At 41.5% G+C, this 17,365-nt stretch overlaps 1 protein-coding gene across 4 annotated transcripts in view; it reads right to left on the bottom strand.

Moving 5' to 3' along the window:
- The window catches only part of GRIA3 (glutamate receptor, ionotropic, AMPA 3), a 257,603-nt gene that overhangs the window by 17,718 nt on the left and 222,520 nt on the right, over positions 1-17,365 (bottom strand). For all 4 annotated transcript variants that reach the window (XM_004685771.2, XM_012727148.1, XM_012727149.1 and 1 more), the window contains 2 exons: positions 6,931-7,178; positions 6,257-6,371 (listed from right to left, as the gene is read on the bottom strand). In XM_004685771.2, the coding sequence (XP_004685828.1) occupies positions 6,257-6,371; positions 6,931-7,178 (363 nt within the window). The remainder of the gene's footprint in view (positions 1-6,256; positions 6,372-6,930; positions 7,179-17,365) is intronic.

The raw sequence follows: 17,365 nt of genomic DNA, 5'->3' as shown, positions 1-17,365 counted from the left end.
CCCTTGACCATACCCGTAGCACCTGGTCAGTCTTAGCTTACACCCCAATAGATTATGACAAGTGGGTTCTGTATACCAGAGCTGAAGTTTGAGGACTGGCTGCTATGCTACGGTGCTTACACACTCCTCTAGTCCACACTCCAGCGCCCACAGAGCTGATTACCCACCACTGTTGGGAGACGGGACACAATGGCAGAGATGCTCTTAATCAGCTCTCTCTTGTAAAATATCCTATTGCCTTGGGTTTATATTTTGAGAAATATTTGCTTCAAGGGCAGATGAAATTAAGCTTTAATGTGAATGTACCAGATGAACGCACCAAACTTTTGCCACCTCTGACCAATGGGGATTTGTCTCATGTGCCAAGGGCCAGATGCTATACCGCTCTCTAGAATGTCAAAAGAGAATGGGTTTCAATTGTTCACCATAAAAGAAACCTGCCCCCACCCTGCTCCACCAGCATCAACTCCCACCCTCAGCAAGTATATTTCAGTCATTTCAAATAGTCATGTTTATCTTCCATGACTGTCCTGCTTTTTAGAGAGTGTGGTTCTAGAACCTTCTCTCCAAATGAAACCAAATGATTTGGTCTTGGGACAGACACACATCCCCTCATTCTGCCACCACCACGGTGTCATTCCTCTTGGCAATTGTATGACAACATTCTTACCTTCAGGCTTTCACTTCTGCTGCTCTTTCTGTCGAACTGGTGTTAGACATTTGGTCATTATTTGTCAATATGAAACACATTCAAGTTATCAGTATAATACCAAAGGCAAATAAATCATGTTCTAGTCATAGAAATGACATTAAGGCCATGTAGTCAATTTCAACATAAATTCACTAGAAATGGATAATTAAAAAAAATACTTTCTTTCTGGATTACACTTTTACTTTTCCCGGTGGTAGAATTTATTCTTTTACACCATCTGGCAAAATCAGTGGTTTTGGCAGTCACTGGACTGGTTCAGTTCTTAAGGCAAAAACTTCCCTTGCTTGAAGTAGCCACTTGAGAGAAAGTGAGGATTTGCTCTTTGGAGGAAGAACTGTGTAAGTTCAAGGAGCAAATTTAGTCACTATCAGGGAAGAAAACTGTCAGGTTCTTCATACTTCCAGGAGGCAGCACCAGCACAGAGACATGCAAACCAACGAAGAGCATAATATACTTACCCTACTCCTTGATCCCAAACCAGTCTCGGTGATTCACAGGAACTTCTTCTAAGACCCAGCGAATGCCATCGATCTGTAATGATTCTTGCCTACACACATAACAGTGTCAATAAGGAGTCATTGGGATCCGTCTTAAACCTGGGTATCCAAGATGTCTACCTTTAGAGATGGCTCCTGCCAATAAAAGGTCCATCTTGTTGCAGGTAAAAGGCAGATGCAGATTCATATCCATTACCCAAGGCCCAAGAATGTCAAAGAATTCTGGGTGTGGAAGAGAAGTGGTTAAGAGACGGTGGCATAGCAGGAGAGAATTGTAGACATACATGAAGAGGAAGAAATACACATAGAATCGAGGATCTCATTTATACATATGGGAAACACATTACTACTTCATCTATGTATCACCAAACAGGAAGCTGAGGACACTTGAAACGGCTCTCTTGTATTATCTTTGCTTCCTTGCTAAGCAAATGTGTGGGATTATAAAAAAAGATTGCTACTGATACTGAGAAAACATATTGGAATTTCTTAAGAGAACAAACTCTTTTTAGGTATTTTTAAAATCTATATGAAAGGAAACAACTAATTTTAATTGCAAGCAATTTTTAAAATGAATTTTAATAAGTTCCCTAGGTTCGTTCCCAGCACCACATTGGCAGGCTTATTCTAGCCTCTCTCTAGATTTGAAGGTAATAAAAATGCATGTCTCTTGTCAATATTCTATAAATGATAGTGATCATCCAACGACTTAATTAATGGAAGTGTAACTGTATACACCTGTCCCTGACCCTTACTTCCCTATATGCCTTACAAATCAGATGTCTTACAAAGGCAGCTCTCCCCTAACTCACACTGTCATCAAGGGATTGAACATGGCCCCATTTAAATATTTTTCTCCAGTGTTCCCAAAAGCACACATGATGTGCAGACTTTCAGTTTGGAAAATAAAACCATTGGAAGTCTATTTAAATCCCTGGACAGAACTAAAGCCAGGGCAATTTCAGGGTAAGGTGGGGCAGGGTTTATGATGTCTTGTCACCCTAGTCACAAATAACTTATTTTACCAACCAGACCCCTCTAGCAAGGTAAAGTTACACAGGAACATTAAGCTGGGACCCTTCAGCTAAGATTAAAGGAATAAAGCAGGGTGGGAAGGGGAATAAGTAGAAATCGAAAACTTAAGGTGACAGGCAGCTATATGTGCTTATGTGGTAATTCAGCAGCTAAACGCCCATTCTGCTGTGACTTACAACAACAGACATTCACTGCCTGTCACAAGCCCATGGTGATCTGTGTTTATCATTGAAATAACCAACTGGCTCTTAATTATGGTATTTGCACACACATTGTAATAAAGCACGGTGGCACAAAAAAATGATTTGCAGGTTAAAATTTCCAAACCACAGCTCTCATTTCCATGAGTTTTGCCTGTGCATTTTACAGTCCATCAAGGAAGGATCAAGTCTGATTTGTTTAGGTTCTATTAACCCAGGCTTCGGAAATTGACAAAACCAATCATGCTTTGAGTTCTAGCTGGTAGGTTGGTCTAAAGGCAAGCTCAATGACTGAATTTATCATAATTCCTTGTATTCAGAATATAACAAATATCTACTTTATTGGTTCAGTTTAAACCTGAAAAGTTGCTGGTTTCTTTAATAGAATAAGAGAATAGGCTTAGGATGTATAATGCCTCATGCCAGAGGAGAGAAAGTCAACAATTTAACATAATTGTCCATTTATCGTTGTTTAAAGGTTGTAGGGGAGAGACAGAGAGTTAAGTAATAAAAGTTTTTACTCTCTCCTGGTTCCCAAGATAATAGGTATGGAAGTGGTTTGAAAAAGTGAAAGCACTCACAAATGTCGGGCTTTGTGATTATTGTCATTTTTAGCAATCAGTAGTAAGGGCTGTAATGGCTTAAATATGCCATTTGCCTTCTAACCAAAGTAGTGAATGAACCTGATTTTTATGGAAATAGATGCTAGGCAATCAGATTCAATGAGAATCATTGAATAGGTAGTGGTGATAAATTGCTGTCTGCAGTATTATTACAAGTGGTGACCCTGACATCAAAGATTTGTGACAGCATTAGCTGTGTGACCTTCTCAAAGTTACCACCATCTCTGGGTCTCACTTTCTCTATGAAATAATGGTAAATTCAAAAGTTAATTGTCATGTTTGAAAGGATGGGATGCAATAAAGTCATGTAATTCTCAAGCCGTTTTGGTAGCACAGTTAGACCTCACTGATTTGCACTAATGGGGAGAGGATGGTTTGAACGAGAAAGCCCTGTAGTACAAAACAGGTTTGGAGAATGACAACTTTATTACTTCAAGATTATTTGTAATTCAAACATACTATAAAGCATTGCTTTACTGGAGGTCTTCATGAGAGCTACTTTAGCAGATAGGCTTGTAATGAATATGATTATATCTAATAAATGCTTGCAACATTTGAAAGAGGTTTGTTCTCTTAAGGAAAAATGCAACTGACAATCTAATTTAAACTCATTTGCTTAACAAATCTCTGTCGGCTCTGTCCCTGGTGAAGTTAGTCTGCAGACTGGGCCCTGTCCAGTTTATCACAAATTAGAATTTTGAAGGCTTCAAATTATTGAGGTTTCACTGCCTTTTCTACCTTCTTCTCCACTGATTTGTTTTTGACATCCCCAGTAAATAGTGGTAAAACAGATTCAAGTTCATCTCTTGTCCCTTCTCTTGCTCACTCTTGGAAAACAGCAGGTAGCAAGAAGGAAGAAGATAAAGACAAGTTCCTTGGTAATCCAGAAATGGAATAAATAATCGTTGGATATGCGGCACTGGTCATACTATTATCCATCAAAAGGTTGGTTGGAGGAATGACCAAAAAAATGTGATTTGAAGGATGCCTGGGCGATTAGCCCTATGGTCAAGGAAGTTGGAAATATTTATGATCTACTGATATGTTTTTCTATTACCATTTCAAATATTGGAAATTGTGGGTTACCAGTAAGATTACTTGATAACTGCAGCAGTATCAGCTGAGGAAAAAAAATAAATGCTTGATTGATGGTTGTAATTAGCTGCCAATAGCTGGTCTAAAGTTTTAGGGGTCTTCATGATACCCAAACATCTGGGTGAAAAGTAAAATTTCAGCCAAATACGTGCAGATGTTTTGTTTGTTTGTTTATGTAACATCAAGTGTCTGGTTGTTTGAAAACTTCTGTGTGCTTGACATCATGTGGATATTTTAGAGTCATCTTGATATAGTCCATGCCTCCTTTTTAACCATGCTGTGAGTGATGAATTCATGAGAACAATATTTCCAGGGATCTCTGAGGCCTGCTAATAACATGGGAAAAAAAAAAAGGAGCAGGAAGAAGGTGCTAAATACTTAGGCATCAGGTTAGCCACTACAAAACTCAAATGAGCCAGAAGCTCAACTAAACTGTCAATGTCATCAGTTCATACTGGTGGGAAAGGAAGTTAGTGCTCTTTGACACATAGTAAAACCTTGATTAATTGGAATCCATAAGGACGAATAGAATTTTCAATAAGAATATTCATTTGTTTCATTCTTGGCTAATTTTTTTTTTCTCAAAATGCTTGCATCCACTTTCTTGCCTCTAATGTCTGAGGGAGGGTCAATCCAGATGAAGAGAAGATATAGGAGACAGGGTTGAATGTGACCTAACCACAGGTCACCTCTTGGCAAGTGATTAAAAAATATCAATTTCTTGCAGTCTTCTTTTTTGGTACTATTGCTGCTTTCTCATCAATGTGGAATACTGAAGGGGGCAATTCAGTTTGGGGTACTGGTTACATGAGTTCTGGTTAATCAAGGTTTTACAAAAAAAGACCTCGCCCATGTCTGGTAAGATTATGTGCTGAAGAGACTTGTTTTTAAATGTATTTCTTTGAAAGTGCTCTGTACCAGTGTTTCCAAACCCATGTTATACTGTGGACTGGCAAACTAACTTTTCCATCAGGGTCCTGAGGAATGGAGAGGGAAAGAGAGGAGCACAGTGTAAAGCATTGTCTCTGAAGGTGACAAGTTTTGGCTTGCCTGTCTGTTGGCCTGTGGTTGGGAAACACTGTTCTTCACCTCAAGATGCCCACGGTATCTTGGTTGTACAAGAGCCGATCTTACATGCTTCAATATAATCCTCATGCCCGTTGGGCCATGGAGGAGGCTGTTTTCAGGTCCTCTCCTGTACTTACCCAGCACGTCTTTCCATCACTTGGTGCTGTGTCTTCGGAATTTGTCCCTATTTCTTGTTGCTTGGGTGAAAGCCATTCATTCTTTCTAGCCCCGAAGGAACATTAAGGAGCCAGAGGAAGACCAAGCAAGATGGGTTTTCTCATGATGGCAGCCTGGATAACAGTTAGACCTACCTGAACCAAGAACATGGCTAAGAAGAAGCCAAATCAGGGGTGCATAGACACAGAATATCACGGTTAGGCGACGCACTTGTTTAAATACACAAAATATCTTTGCAAAGTCTATATATGGGTGGCCTATTGAAGAAAGACCCCACTTAACTTGAAACCGAGCTCATTCTTTGGCTTTCAAGTTAAGTGGGGTCAGCTTAAATAGGCCGCCACATATACAGAACAACATCTCATCACTCATACAGGTAATTGACTGAGCCAAGTCTAATCAACCAACCAGACAAACCTCGGTGAGCAACCATCAAGCCCTCGGGCTGAAAAAAAGGCTGTCACCTGACTTTTCAGTAGAGCGCTTTGATTCCTCACACCACTCAGATGAGGCAGGCGGGGACAGTCTGAAGGAAAGCCTTGAGCTCTTGAAACCCTAGCGCACAAAGACGCACACGGGCCTTCAGAAGGCAGGCAGGTGTGTGTGGGGGGGAAGGAGTGTGGATGGGAGCCTCTGTCTGGGAGTTTAAGAAGGGACCCAAGTTAGATCAAAAATGTGGGCAGCGCCCTGCCCTGAAGTCTTTCTGGTTCCCCAAGCTGCCAGGCAGGGGAATAACCTGGTCATTCCACGTTATGTGTGAGTCCTGTGCTCTCTCCTCAATAGTGAGATAACAGTCTTGCCGATTACTCGTCACTAAGGGTACCCGGTTGTGGTGACATTGAGGCTGACCTTGGAGTCACCGCCCCCGCTGCCGCACTCTCCTTTGTCGTACCACCATTTGTTTTTCAATTTGTCCAAGAGGCCTTGCTCATTCAGTTTTAATACTGCCAGGTTAACAGCATTTCTTGAAACGATAAAACATAACTTGTAAGAAAATGCACAAATGCTTAGGAAATCGTTAACGTATAAAAAGGAGCACAAGAGGACAAATTGGCTAAATTTCACAGAACGTGGAGCTATAAAAATGTCTGTACAGCAAATACAGGGTTAAATATTGGAAGGTGGCATGGAGGATAACATTTGCTCAAAACTGAAGTGTGCGGGATGGGGAAATTGTCTTTGAGGAAAAAAGTCACAAGAACACCACATCCATGCAATTAACATTCGTCACATATGGCACCATAACTTGGCTTTTACCATTTAAATTGAAAAGCCGTTGAACTGTAAAATTAAAACAGCAACAAACAGTCAGAGAGGACAACACAGAGAGAGAACATTAAAAAAATGGATGCATTAAATAGATGAAACCATAATTTACCGTCTTATTTAACTCCATGGAATAGTGTAGATTTTAAACTTTTAAAAGTTACCTCAAAATCCACAAGAAAGAAAATGACAACAAAATGCATCAGGGTAGGTGGAATACTATAACAACACGGATATTGTTATATTATTCCACCCACCTTAATGCTGAGCCTTTAGGGGTTGCCACACCATAGCCTTTGGAATCCAGATTTCCACCAACTTTCATGGTATCACACGGTTTTCTCTGCTCAATGTACTCATTCATGGTTGACTCCAGCAGGAAGGCAAACTTTCCCTTGGACTTCCGCACTCGGGCCACTCCATCTGCTGTCGTTTTGGTAAACACAGATGGCTCTGCTGATTTCATGTAAGACCACATTTTCTCATAGACAGCAATTTTGGACCTCTGCAACAGAGACAAGCATTCTCAGAGCTGCTACGTCTTAAAGCAAGGCTGTTCAAACATCTCTGATTGCGATCCGCAGTAAGAACTCAGTGGACACATTTGTTCATATGTAAATATGTTTCCAAAATGCATTTCTCAAAGACCACACTCATCCCTGTGATGGGAGAGGCACTCAGATATCCCCTCGTCTGTTCTAATTCACTTAAAACAATGCTGCTCAGTTGCCACTAAATTGATTTCATGACTCCACTTAATGGGATACAAACTAGTTGGAAAAACGCTCTCTTGGTTCAGTCTTCCTCCCAATGCAGAAGTCTTCCCTACAATAGCCCTCTGGGTGATTATCCTTCACTTACCTGAAAAAAGAGGCCATTGGAAGGGAGTATAAAACCATTTTGTTAGCTCACTCCAGCACGGGACATTAATTATTGTAAGAAAGTGTTTCTTTATTCTCAACGGAAATTTCTCTGTACTTCCCACTCTTTAGGACTATTTGCTAGAGCAAGGCAAAGCAAATTTATTCTTCATTCTACATGATGGTCCTTCAAATATTGTAAGCCTGTTAATTACTTTCCCTCTTCATTTCTTCATCAGGCTAACTTCCACTAACATCTAATACTAATAAACCTAATATTTCTAAAAAACTCATAATTTTTGCCTTTCTCACATAGGATTTTAGTCATTTTCTCTTAGGTTGAAGTTTCTAGAAATGCATATGGCCCATCAGATATGTGACAAAGATAGAATGAAAAGAAAAGCTTTGCTTCTTGTTATTGGAATAGTATTTTCCACCAGAGGTGCCTGTAATGTACTAGTCTTTCATCCATCCTTTCAACAAATACTTGTTGAGCATCTGCTATATATATAATGGACTGTACTAGGGTGTGATGGATAGACTAGAGTGAACAGCATTCCTCCCTCAACTCAGGTTGAGACTAACATAAAACTGTTCTTTCAAGAAAAGTTTCCCTCAGTTTTATCTTTTTTTTTTGGAATTATCAGTTGAGTTCCATTAGATTTCATCTAAATTACAGTGGTCCATAGAAATGTTCTATATTAGGCATTCTGGAGACTGTAAGGGAAACATGTTCTCAAAGATCCTGTGACTTCTGGTAGAGTTGGAAGCTGGTCTTTAGGAATGAAAACCTTGCAGAAATATTCTAAAGCAATATTTGACCAAAGGTGAGAGAACAGAGTAGAAAATATAAATATGTGTCATGTTTCAAGTGTATTTTTATGGTATTTTTCTGGTCCCTATTTCAGCCTTTCTGGTTAGTTATATTTTTCTGACTTTGGCCAGAGTCCTTTCTTGAACCATTGCTTGGATCTATTCAAAATAATCCCAGGAGGCTGAAACTCCCAAAGCTTTCACCATAAAAGTTAAACAGTTTGGGACAATCAGACCTCATTGAGAGCCCCTTTGAGTCACTGCAACAATTTGTTGAGATGGAAACATTCTTGGTTTGTATGAAGAACTGTAAGCAAACAAACACATGAAATTCTGAAAAACCAATATGGCTGAAGCTACATAAGCAAATGGAAGAGTAGTAGGAAATGAACTCAAGAGGATAATTAGAGACCAGAAATTGTGGCACCCTGTATGTCATGATAAAAAATTTGTGATAGGAAACTACTGAAGGATTTTCGAAGAGAGGTATGGTAAGATCTTGCCTAAATTTTGAAAGCAATATTCCAGTTCTTGCATGGACAGTAGGCTATAAGAGGGACCAACATGGATGCAACTAACCTAGATTGATTAGGAATCTATCATAATAGTACAGAGGAGACATGGTTATGAGTGTGGTTGTGAATGTGGACTAGTTGGGAGCAATGGAGTTGAAAAGAAGAGGTTGGACTCAAGATATTTTAGGAACGTCAACAAGCAAGCTGTGTCAGTGGATATTTCCACCTCTTGCTCCTAGAGGTCCTTTCAGATTATACATTTCCAAACCAAATGTATTGTCTTCCTTGTGAAGCACAGGTCTCCTAAATTCTATCCACAAATCATTTAACATCTAAACTAGAATGTCTCGCTTTTACTCCTTGCTCAGTTTATCACTATGCCATGCTTATTCTAACATTGATATGCCTGTAGAATCCTTTGTCTTTCTTTTGTTCTCACTACCATTGCCTTGGCTCAGGTTCCCATCATTGTCTGGTCTGTAATACATTTCCTCCCCGCTTAGGCTTTCTGTTCAATTGATGCTTCAGTGATAAATCTGATCAAGTTACTTCATTCTTTAAAATCCTTTGATAGTTCCTTAATACTTACAGGAACAAAATTCAACTCTATGATATTCAAGAGTCTTTGTGATCTTGATGACACTGTCATGTGGTCCAGTCATACTAGACTACTACTGTTACATATTTTCATGATTTAAGCTTTTAGTTATGGTTTTGCTTCTGCCTGAATTACTCCTTTTCATTCTACAAAATCCAGAGCAAACATCATGCTTTCTGTGAAATCTTTCCTGACTCTCGTGCCCCCACAGAAGGGCTTCCAAAACTGTCCTTGCAAACCTACTCTGCTCAGACCTTTGCTATAGACCTTACTATACTGCATTATGCTGAGTCGGCTCTGGGTCTGTTTTCCTATATTACTGTTTTTTAAAGGCAAAGTCCATGTCATTGTCTTCATTTCAGTAGCCCTCCTAGCAGCCAGCATAATGCCTAATTACCATGGTAATTACATGGTAGGACCTAAAGATACATATGTTTAATAATTTCAGCTTAGGCCTAATTAGGGTTAGAATTAAATTGTTGGTCAAAGATTTCAAAGTTTGTTGAGAAATAGCCACCAACACTAGCTTCATAGTACTTTAGAAATCTGGAACTTAAATTAACCTAAAGGACATTGGTCTAATTCCCAGATAAACCACTCAGGATATATGCTTTATAATGCACTTTTCACCCCTTATTCTGCCTTTGACAGCCACACCAGTACCATCTCCCTTCGAATAATCCAGGCCTTACAAGCTTGAAATCTCATCCATTGCCATTTATACTCACTCTGTCTTACATGGTCCTTCTCTGACACACAAAATAATTTCTAAGCATCATAATGACCTATATTCTCAATGACTTTATTCAGTAGCAACCTAATGACTTTATTCTTTAGTCAGATGTAATAAGTAACTCAGATGCACAGAAAGATTTTTAAAATAATGTACAGGAGCCCTCCCTGGTGGCACAGCAGGTTGGAGCGCGGCACCGCAAAGCTAAGCCGAGCTGTGGTGGCTTCAGTGCGAGTTCCATCCCAGCCCCGGAGGTGACCCACATGGCTCAGCACACCTCTCTTATTCGCCCGCTGCTCCCCTCAGCAGTGTAACTGTCGATCTGCCTGTCCTGCTCCCCACTCTGTCTCTGGTGAAGCCTCTCACTGCCCCTACACCTCTGGCTGTACCCCATTTCTATATGCATAAATAAATAAATCTTAAAAAAAAAATAATGTACAAAACGCCTATACAGCATAATGCCAAGAAGTGGAGCGTCACGAAGTTCGCTGGCGCTTGCCTTTCTACCCGTCTATAATTGCGCACCCTCCCCATTAGGCCACAGGTAATGACTGCAAATGGTTCCCAACTGATGGTGGCTCAATTTACAATTTTTTTGACTTTATAGTTGTATGAAAACAAAATGCATTCAGTAGACACCATAATTAGACTTTTGAATTAGGGCATTATGTTTTTTTTTTTTAATTTTAGCATAGTTTTTGATAAATCATATAAGATATTCAATACTTTAGGGCCCTCCCTGGTGGCGCAGCAGGTTAAAGCACAGCACAAAGAAACTTAAGCCACTTCCACATGAGTTCGATTCCCGCCTTCCCGGGAGGAGATCCACATGGCGTGGCAGACCTCTCCTGGCCCGCCCGCTGCTCCCCTCAGCAGTGTACTTCGTCTATCTGCCTGTTCTGCTCCCCACTCTGTACCTGGTGAATCCTCTCACCCTCCGCATCTCTGGCCTATACCCCAGTTCTGTACGAATAAATAAAAAAATCTTTAAAAAAAAAAGATATTCAATACTTTATCCTAAAATAGGCTTTGTGTTAGATGACTTTTGTGCAGCTATACATTAATGTATGTATTCTGAGCACATTTAAAGTTGGTTAGGCTTAGCTATGTGCTTCAGTAGGTTGAGTACGTTAAATACGTTTCTGGCTTATGATTCTTTGTTTCCTCTCAGCTTTACTGGGATGTAACACATGGTAAGCTGAGGAGGATCTGTCTACTAAACTTGTTCTTTATCATTCTCTTGCATCTCTATAATTTTATGAGAATAAAATATCTCCTTTGTCATTCACTGCATAGCATTTTAATCTATGGATATCCCATAGTTTATTTACCCAATTTCCTATCAAAGCAATTTTAGGTCAGCTCCAATTTGGGGTGGGTGGGCGGAGGGGCATCACAGACAACATTGTGGTGGGTGAGTATGTAGCTTTCCACATTTACAAAGACACATTTTGTGTTTTCATCCTGGTTCTATCAAACCTCAGTGAAATGGGGAGAAGGATAGAATACTTTGTCTCTTGGACAATTTGCAAACAGGCCATTGTTTCCAAATATAAGTGTACAAGGCAAGGGCAAAGGAAGCCATGCTTTGTGTACTATGATTTGCCCTCATTTCCTTCATCAGTTCCTTGAGCACTTTGATTGCTGATATAGGTTGAAAGGTTTATTTTTTTAGGTGATGATACATTTCTAGGAGAATAAATGTCAGTGTTTGAAGTAAGTACTTTAAACAAGTGTGGTGTCCATGCAGCAGATATTAATAAGCTCAGTGAATGCAAAATTAGTGGCAGGAATGATTGGGCCCGGATTGGTGACTGAATTCCAAAGGTTAGAAGTGGGGATGGGGGGGCAGGAGAAGCAAAGAATGGTTGATGAGTAAGAAAGATTAGACTGAAGTGTTTGCCTTACTATCATTTGAGTGACGTATACCATTCAGACCCCAAAGAAGGGAAAAGAATCATTAGTTTTTCTTTGTAGTCTGTCTTATTTTTGCAGAAATACTGAAGACAATAAAAAGATTGAATCTTAGCTCAAGCATCTGGGAGAACTTAAAAAATTATGGGCAGGACGTGTAATAGCAAGTTCATTTTTCTCCAACCTTCCACGATTCATTTACTTCACTCCACAAAACACCATCTTATACCTAAGAAGGAATAAACAATGAGTCGCTTATGCAGAGAGGCCACGAGAAATTCTTTTAGCGGAGCAGGGTAATTAGCAACTGAAATCTAAAAGGAAAAATACTTGACTAGCGAAGGAGCAGATTAATCCAAAACAGTATAAAGTGGAACTCTAGAATTCATGGAATCAACAGTTGCAAGTATTTGTACTAAATCATGAAGGTCCATGGCACAGAGAGCTTTGCCTTTTTGTTGAGGGGAGAATTTGAGTCTTGGTGGCCACAGGGAAGCTAGTGCACTTAGTTACCACTCAGACCTCATGTCCCTTGGCAATCACACTGGACCTTCCTCATCACCGCAGACATTCACTTTCTAGTGAAAACAATACTTCTCTGTAGGTACAGGCAAGTACAAGGTCATTGTGCAGAGGTTGAGAGTGTAGAATCACACTGCTGGGGTTTGAACCCAATTTCCTTATTTGTCAAATGCGACAATTTTTAAAAAAGATTTATTTATTTGTGCATACAGAACTGGGGTACAGGCCAGAGGTGCAGGGGTGGTGAGGGGATTCACCAGAGTCAGAGGGCAACAGAACAGGCAGACTGACAAAGTACACTGCTGAGGGGAGCAGCGGGTGAGACAGAAGTCTGCTGTGTCGTCCCTGGTGGGGAATGGAACTCGTGCTGAAGCAGCTGTGGGCAGCTTCATAATGCTGCATTTTAACCTGTTACACCTCCAGGTAGGCCCCTAGAAGGGGACAATTTTTTTTTAAAAAAGTGCCTATTTCAAAGATCTCTTGGGGGGAATCTGTGAATTAATGCATGTATCTCAATTAGATCAGTGCTTGGCACACAGGAAGTTCTGGAAAATGATATATTTTTACAGTACACAAAACATTTGCTTTAGTGGCAGAAAAGCATTATAAACTCCCTCAGTTCCATATTTACAGAAGCACTGCTTTATTCTATAGAGAAAATCATTTGTGCCAATTTTTTTTTTTTTTACATATTTAGATCTCTAAATATATCCCTGGTAAATGCCCATGGTCTGCCATCAACAAAAACAGTATTGTTTGACTTGAATTTTGAAAAATTTTGTTGGAGAAAAAATGTGTAGTATGGCAAATTCTCCTTTTAAATCTGTTTCTTATTTTAGTTGCGATTCATGTATTCAAGTCCTCATCAGCTAGAACACTGACGCTGGGGAGACTGGTAAAGAAAATCGCTTCACTAACAGTTAAATTAGAATGTCCTGGCCCTCCCTGGTGGCGCAGCGGGTTAAAGCACAGCACTGAGAATCTAAAGCCGCTTCCGCATGAGTTCGATTCCCGCCTGCCGCCTGCCCCGGAGGAGACCACATGGCGTGGCAGACCTCTCCTGACCTGCCCGCTGCTCCCCTCAGCAGTGTACTTCGTCGATCTGCCTGTTCTGCTCCCCACTCTGTCTCTGGTGAAGCCTCTCGCCGTCCCTGAGCCTCTGGCCTGTACCCCAGTTCTGTATGCACAAATAAATAAATCTTAAAAAAAAAAAATTAGAATGCCCATTTGGTCGATGGAACACCCAGTTGGACTCAGTAGGATAATGGACTTCTCGGTGCAGTAGAGTGTCTTCCTGTGCGCAGCGCACAGCAGCAAATACACAGAGTACAGCATGCCCACTCTGTATGTGAGGCTGCTCACGCTACGTTTAGAGACAGGAGAGGCCTCAGAGGCCATCTGGCTCAACGTCTCACCTACAGCAGCCGTGGCTCTGCTCTTCCATCACCTCTCGTGGTGAGGGCCTCCCTGGCTCAGGAGAGGCTTAAGTGGCAGCTTACTCCATGATGTGGCAGTTCGCGGTGATAGACACTTCTTTTCGCTGGGCTGACATCCTTCATGGGAGCCTCACTGCTCTCCTATTTGCCTCCTGCCTTCTGGCTTGAATTGGGCAGTGTCTCCTCTCAGCTCCGTCTTTCCATTGCCATCGATACTGTTGATGCTGCTTTGCATCGGTCCTCCTCAGAGGAATCTGAGCTCCCCGAGAGCAGGGATTATGTCTTTTTTCTTTTGTCCCTGCATCCCTGGCTTCGAGCATAATACCTGACATGGAGGAAACGCTCACTTTATATCTGTGCCACGGACCACCCAAGGGTCCCAGTTCTGTGGGGACACAGGTTAAATATCCTCTTTCCCACAAGATGTGCAGCGTGAAGGCTGCCACCATCAGGCCACCTGTTAGTTGTCTTTTGTCAGGATCAAAAGAAGTAGATGTTTGAATTTTACTAAACCTTGCATTCGCATACGCTTTTTTAGTTGTCAAGGTGATTTTACACAAACCGTCTCATTAATTTATCTAGTTGTTTTCACTGAGGTAATGTTGATTTACAGCACTATGTTCCAGGGATATAAGTTCACATCTGTACCCACATATGTCCCTCCACGGTGCCCAATGCCAGCGCACCAGTGATGCTCCATCATGGTGCACTGGGCCTTCCTGTTCTGTGCTCAGCTCCCTTTCCCTGGTGGCCTCGGGCCTACAGTGAGATCTCAAGGGTTTGCTTTCTCATTCAAACTTCCCGGCAACCCTGTGAGGTCACAGCAACCGGTATCATAGGTTTACCACTTAATCCTCAGCTCCTGGAACAGTGTCTGGCACCCAGACGTGCTCAGTAAATATTTGCTGAATGAAAAAATGAGCCCCCGTTATATAGATGAGGGAATTGAGGTTAAAGAGGGTAAATTCAGTGGCAATGCCAAGCAGTGCCATAGTGGGCTTTAGCTTGACATGCATTTTCCTCACTCCACCCCAAAGCCCCAAAATCACCATAACAAAAACATGTGGGAAATACTGTGTGCTTGATGTGCAAACGTAGCTTCCAGATAAACCTCAACCAGAATGCCACCTTCAACGACCTTCATATAGAAATTTGGAGACTGCCCCAACTCAACAACTTGTCCCGGTCACACAGCTAAGGAAGAACAAAGCTGAGACGCCCACCTATATCTGCTGAATTTGTGTCTGCTAACAGCTGCTTTTCCCTGCAAGCACAGACTTTTAAGCTCAAACCCTGACTGTAGCAACTCACCTTCCAATTTATTTTTTATTCAAGCTTTTTTTTTTTTAAATTTGGGGCAAATTACATACTATCCCCAACCCATTCCCACTAGGGCACTGGAATAAGTGAATATTCTTGTTATGCTGTAGCCTTGCCACATGTCTCTAGTGCCCACACTTTACACAGCAAAGGGGTCACGACAATTTGGGGAAGAAGAAGAACATATCTGCTCGGCACATGCAACTGACACATGGCTTTCTTCCATATCTGCTTTGAAGAAATCAGTATCTCTGATGAGGTGCATTTGGCAAAAGGAATCATTGGTTTTTACAGTCTTTCCCCCTCAAGGGAATAGTTTCCACTTTAACTTGGAGCAAGGCACATGTGAAATGGCTTCTATTCGAAAGCATGACCACGGGGCAATTTCCTTTTCTTTTCTTCACTTGGGCTTGCACTTTTCTAAATGTTCTGATACCTTCTGCTGGTCAGTTTCCTTCTGCTTTGGACAATCAGCCTTCTTTGTGAATGAGTCTGTACTAGTCGAGGCGGTGGGGGAGAAGGGGGAGTCCTGGTTCTATTCTTAGTTTTTCTATTGGTGAGTTATGATCCTGGCTCGCTATTTTGGGGCTCGGCTTTGAGATAACGTCAGTGAAGCTGGAGGCCACCGTTTGCCTAGACATCGTTTGGCTCTCTGATATCAAGTACTCATTCTAAATGCCTTTGTCCAACATTTAGACCCTGCTCTAAAGCCCAGGGTCAGGCTTCCTTTTACCTCAAGCAGTACTTTTCTAGACATCTCCTTTCTAAAGATGCAGGTGACCCCAGCTAAGTTTCCAGCGGCCTCTCTAGTTTTCTTCTCTGGCATGAAAAGTCAGATTATTATTCTGATTTTTCTTCTGACTCTCTTGACATATTAGATTAAGAACATCCTAGCAGGTTGACAGAAGCACCACAGGATCGATGGTTGGGTGACAGAGGCAACAAACTCTTGGAGAAAACGATTCTAAGGTCCTGTTGCGCTACTCTGGGGGAGCAGAGGAAAGGGCATAAAATCTTCTACTCCTGTGGCTCTTAGTCAATGATTTTGCCTCCTAGGAGACATCTGGGAATATGTGGAGAATTTTCTTTATTGGCATAGCTTAGAGAGAGGAGCGATGCTGGTATCTATTGGCTAGAAGCCAGGGGCGCTGCTAAACACCCTGCATTACACAGAATACACCCACCACCGAGAATCACGTGACTTGAAATGTCAGTACTGCTGAAGTGGAGAAAAACAAGCTCTGTGAGCTTTGATGGCGGCATCAGTAAGTGAGCAAAACAAAGGTAACATTTGAGTGAGTTTGTTCTTAGTCTCAGGCTTTGTTTTACATATGTAAGCTCATGTAATACAAGTCTGTGTAATAGAGTATGGCATTATCCTATTTGAAGGTGTAAACTAAAGGCACAGAGAAGGGAAAATAGTTGCCCAAGGCCATGTAGCCAGTGAGTACTGGAGGGGAAGTCACGCTCACAGGCTGCTGTCTCCTCGCTATGGCACATGAAGCTGGTAGGCCCAGGGGTGGTTGTAAATCACATGCTAGGGCTCGGGCTGGTGACCTCATGGCGCTGACACTAGCCTAACTCCTAGGGGTGCAGGGATTTCTTTTATTCCTTCCCTGAAATGTGAGATTAGAGACCAAGATGTCTTGCCTTTAACCCACATGAAATTTCACTTTTTAAACCGGAAGTCAACAAATTATTTTTTCTTTTTATCTTGAAAATGAAATGTGGCCTACTAGGGCTGGTACCAAGAAGGTGGCAATGATCTGTATTGTTTCTGATACTCCTCAGTTTCACTCTCTCTCCCTCTTTCCCATTTGCCTTACAAGTGGCAAAGTGCCACCCCTGCCCCCATGCCCCCCTAAAGAATAGGAAACATTACCACTGGTGTGGGAAGCAGCTGAGTGTGTGATCCCATTGCAGGAGAACTTTCATTTCAGGACAGATGAAAACAGAGCTAAAGGAATGATACCCTCCACCT

The sequence above is a fragment of the Condylura cristata genome, unplaced genomic scaffold (assembly GCF_000260355.1).
Source record: "Condylura cristata isolate star-nosed mole 26May11 unplaced genomic scaffold, ConCri1.0 scaffold00019, whole genome shotgun sequence".
NCBI classification, from domain to species: Eukaryota; Metazoa; Chordata; class Mammalia; order Eulipotyphla; family Talpidae; genus Condylura; species Condylura cristata.
The sequence above is the reverse complement of the archived record's forward strand: the minus strand, read 5'-3'. Positions and strand labels throughout refer to the sequence as shown.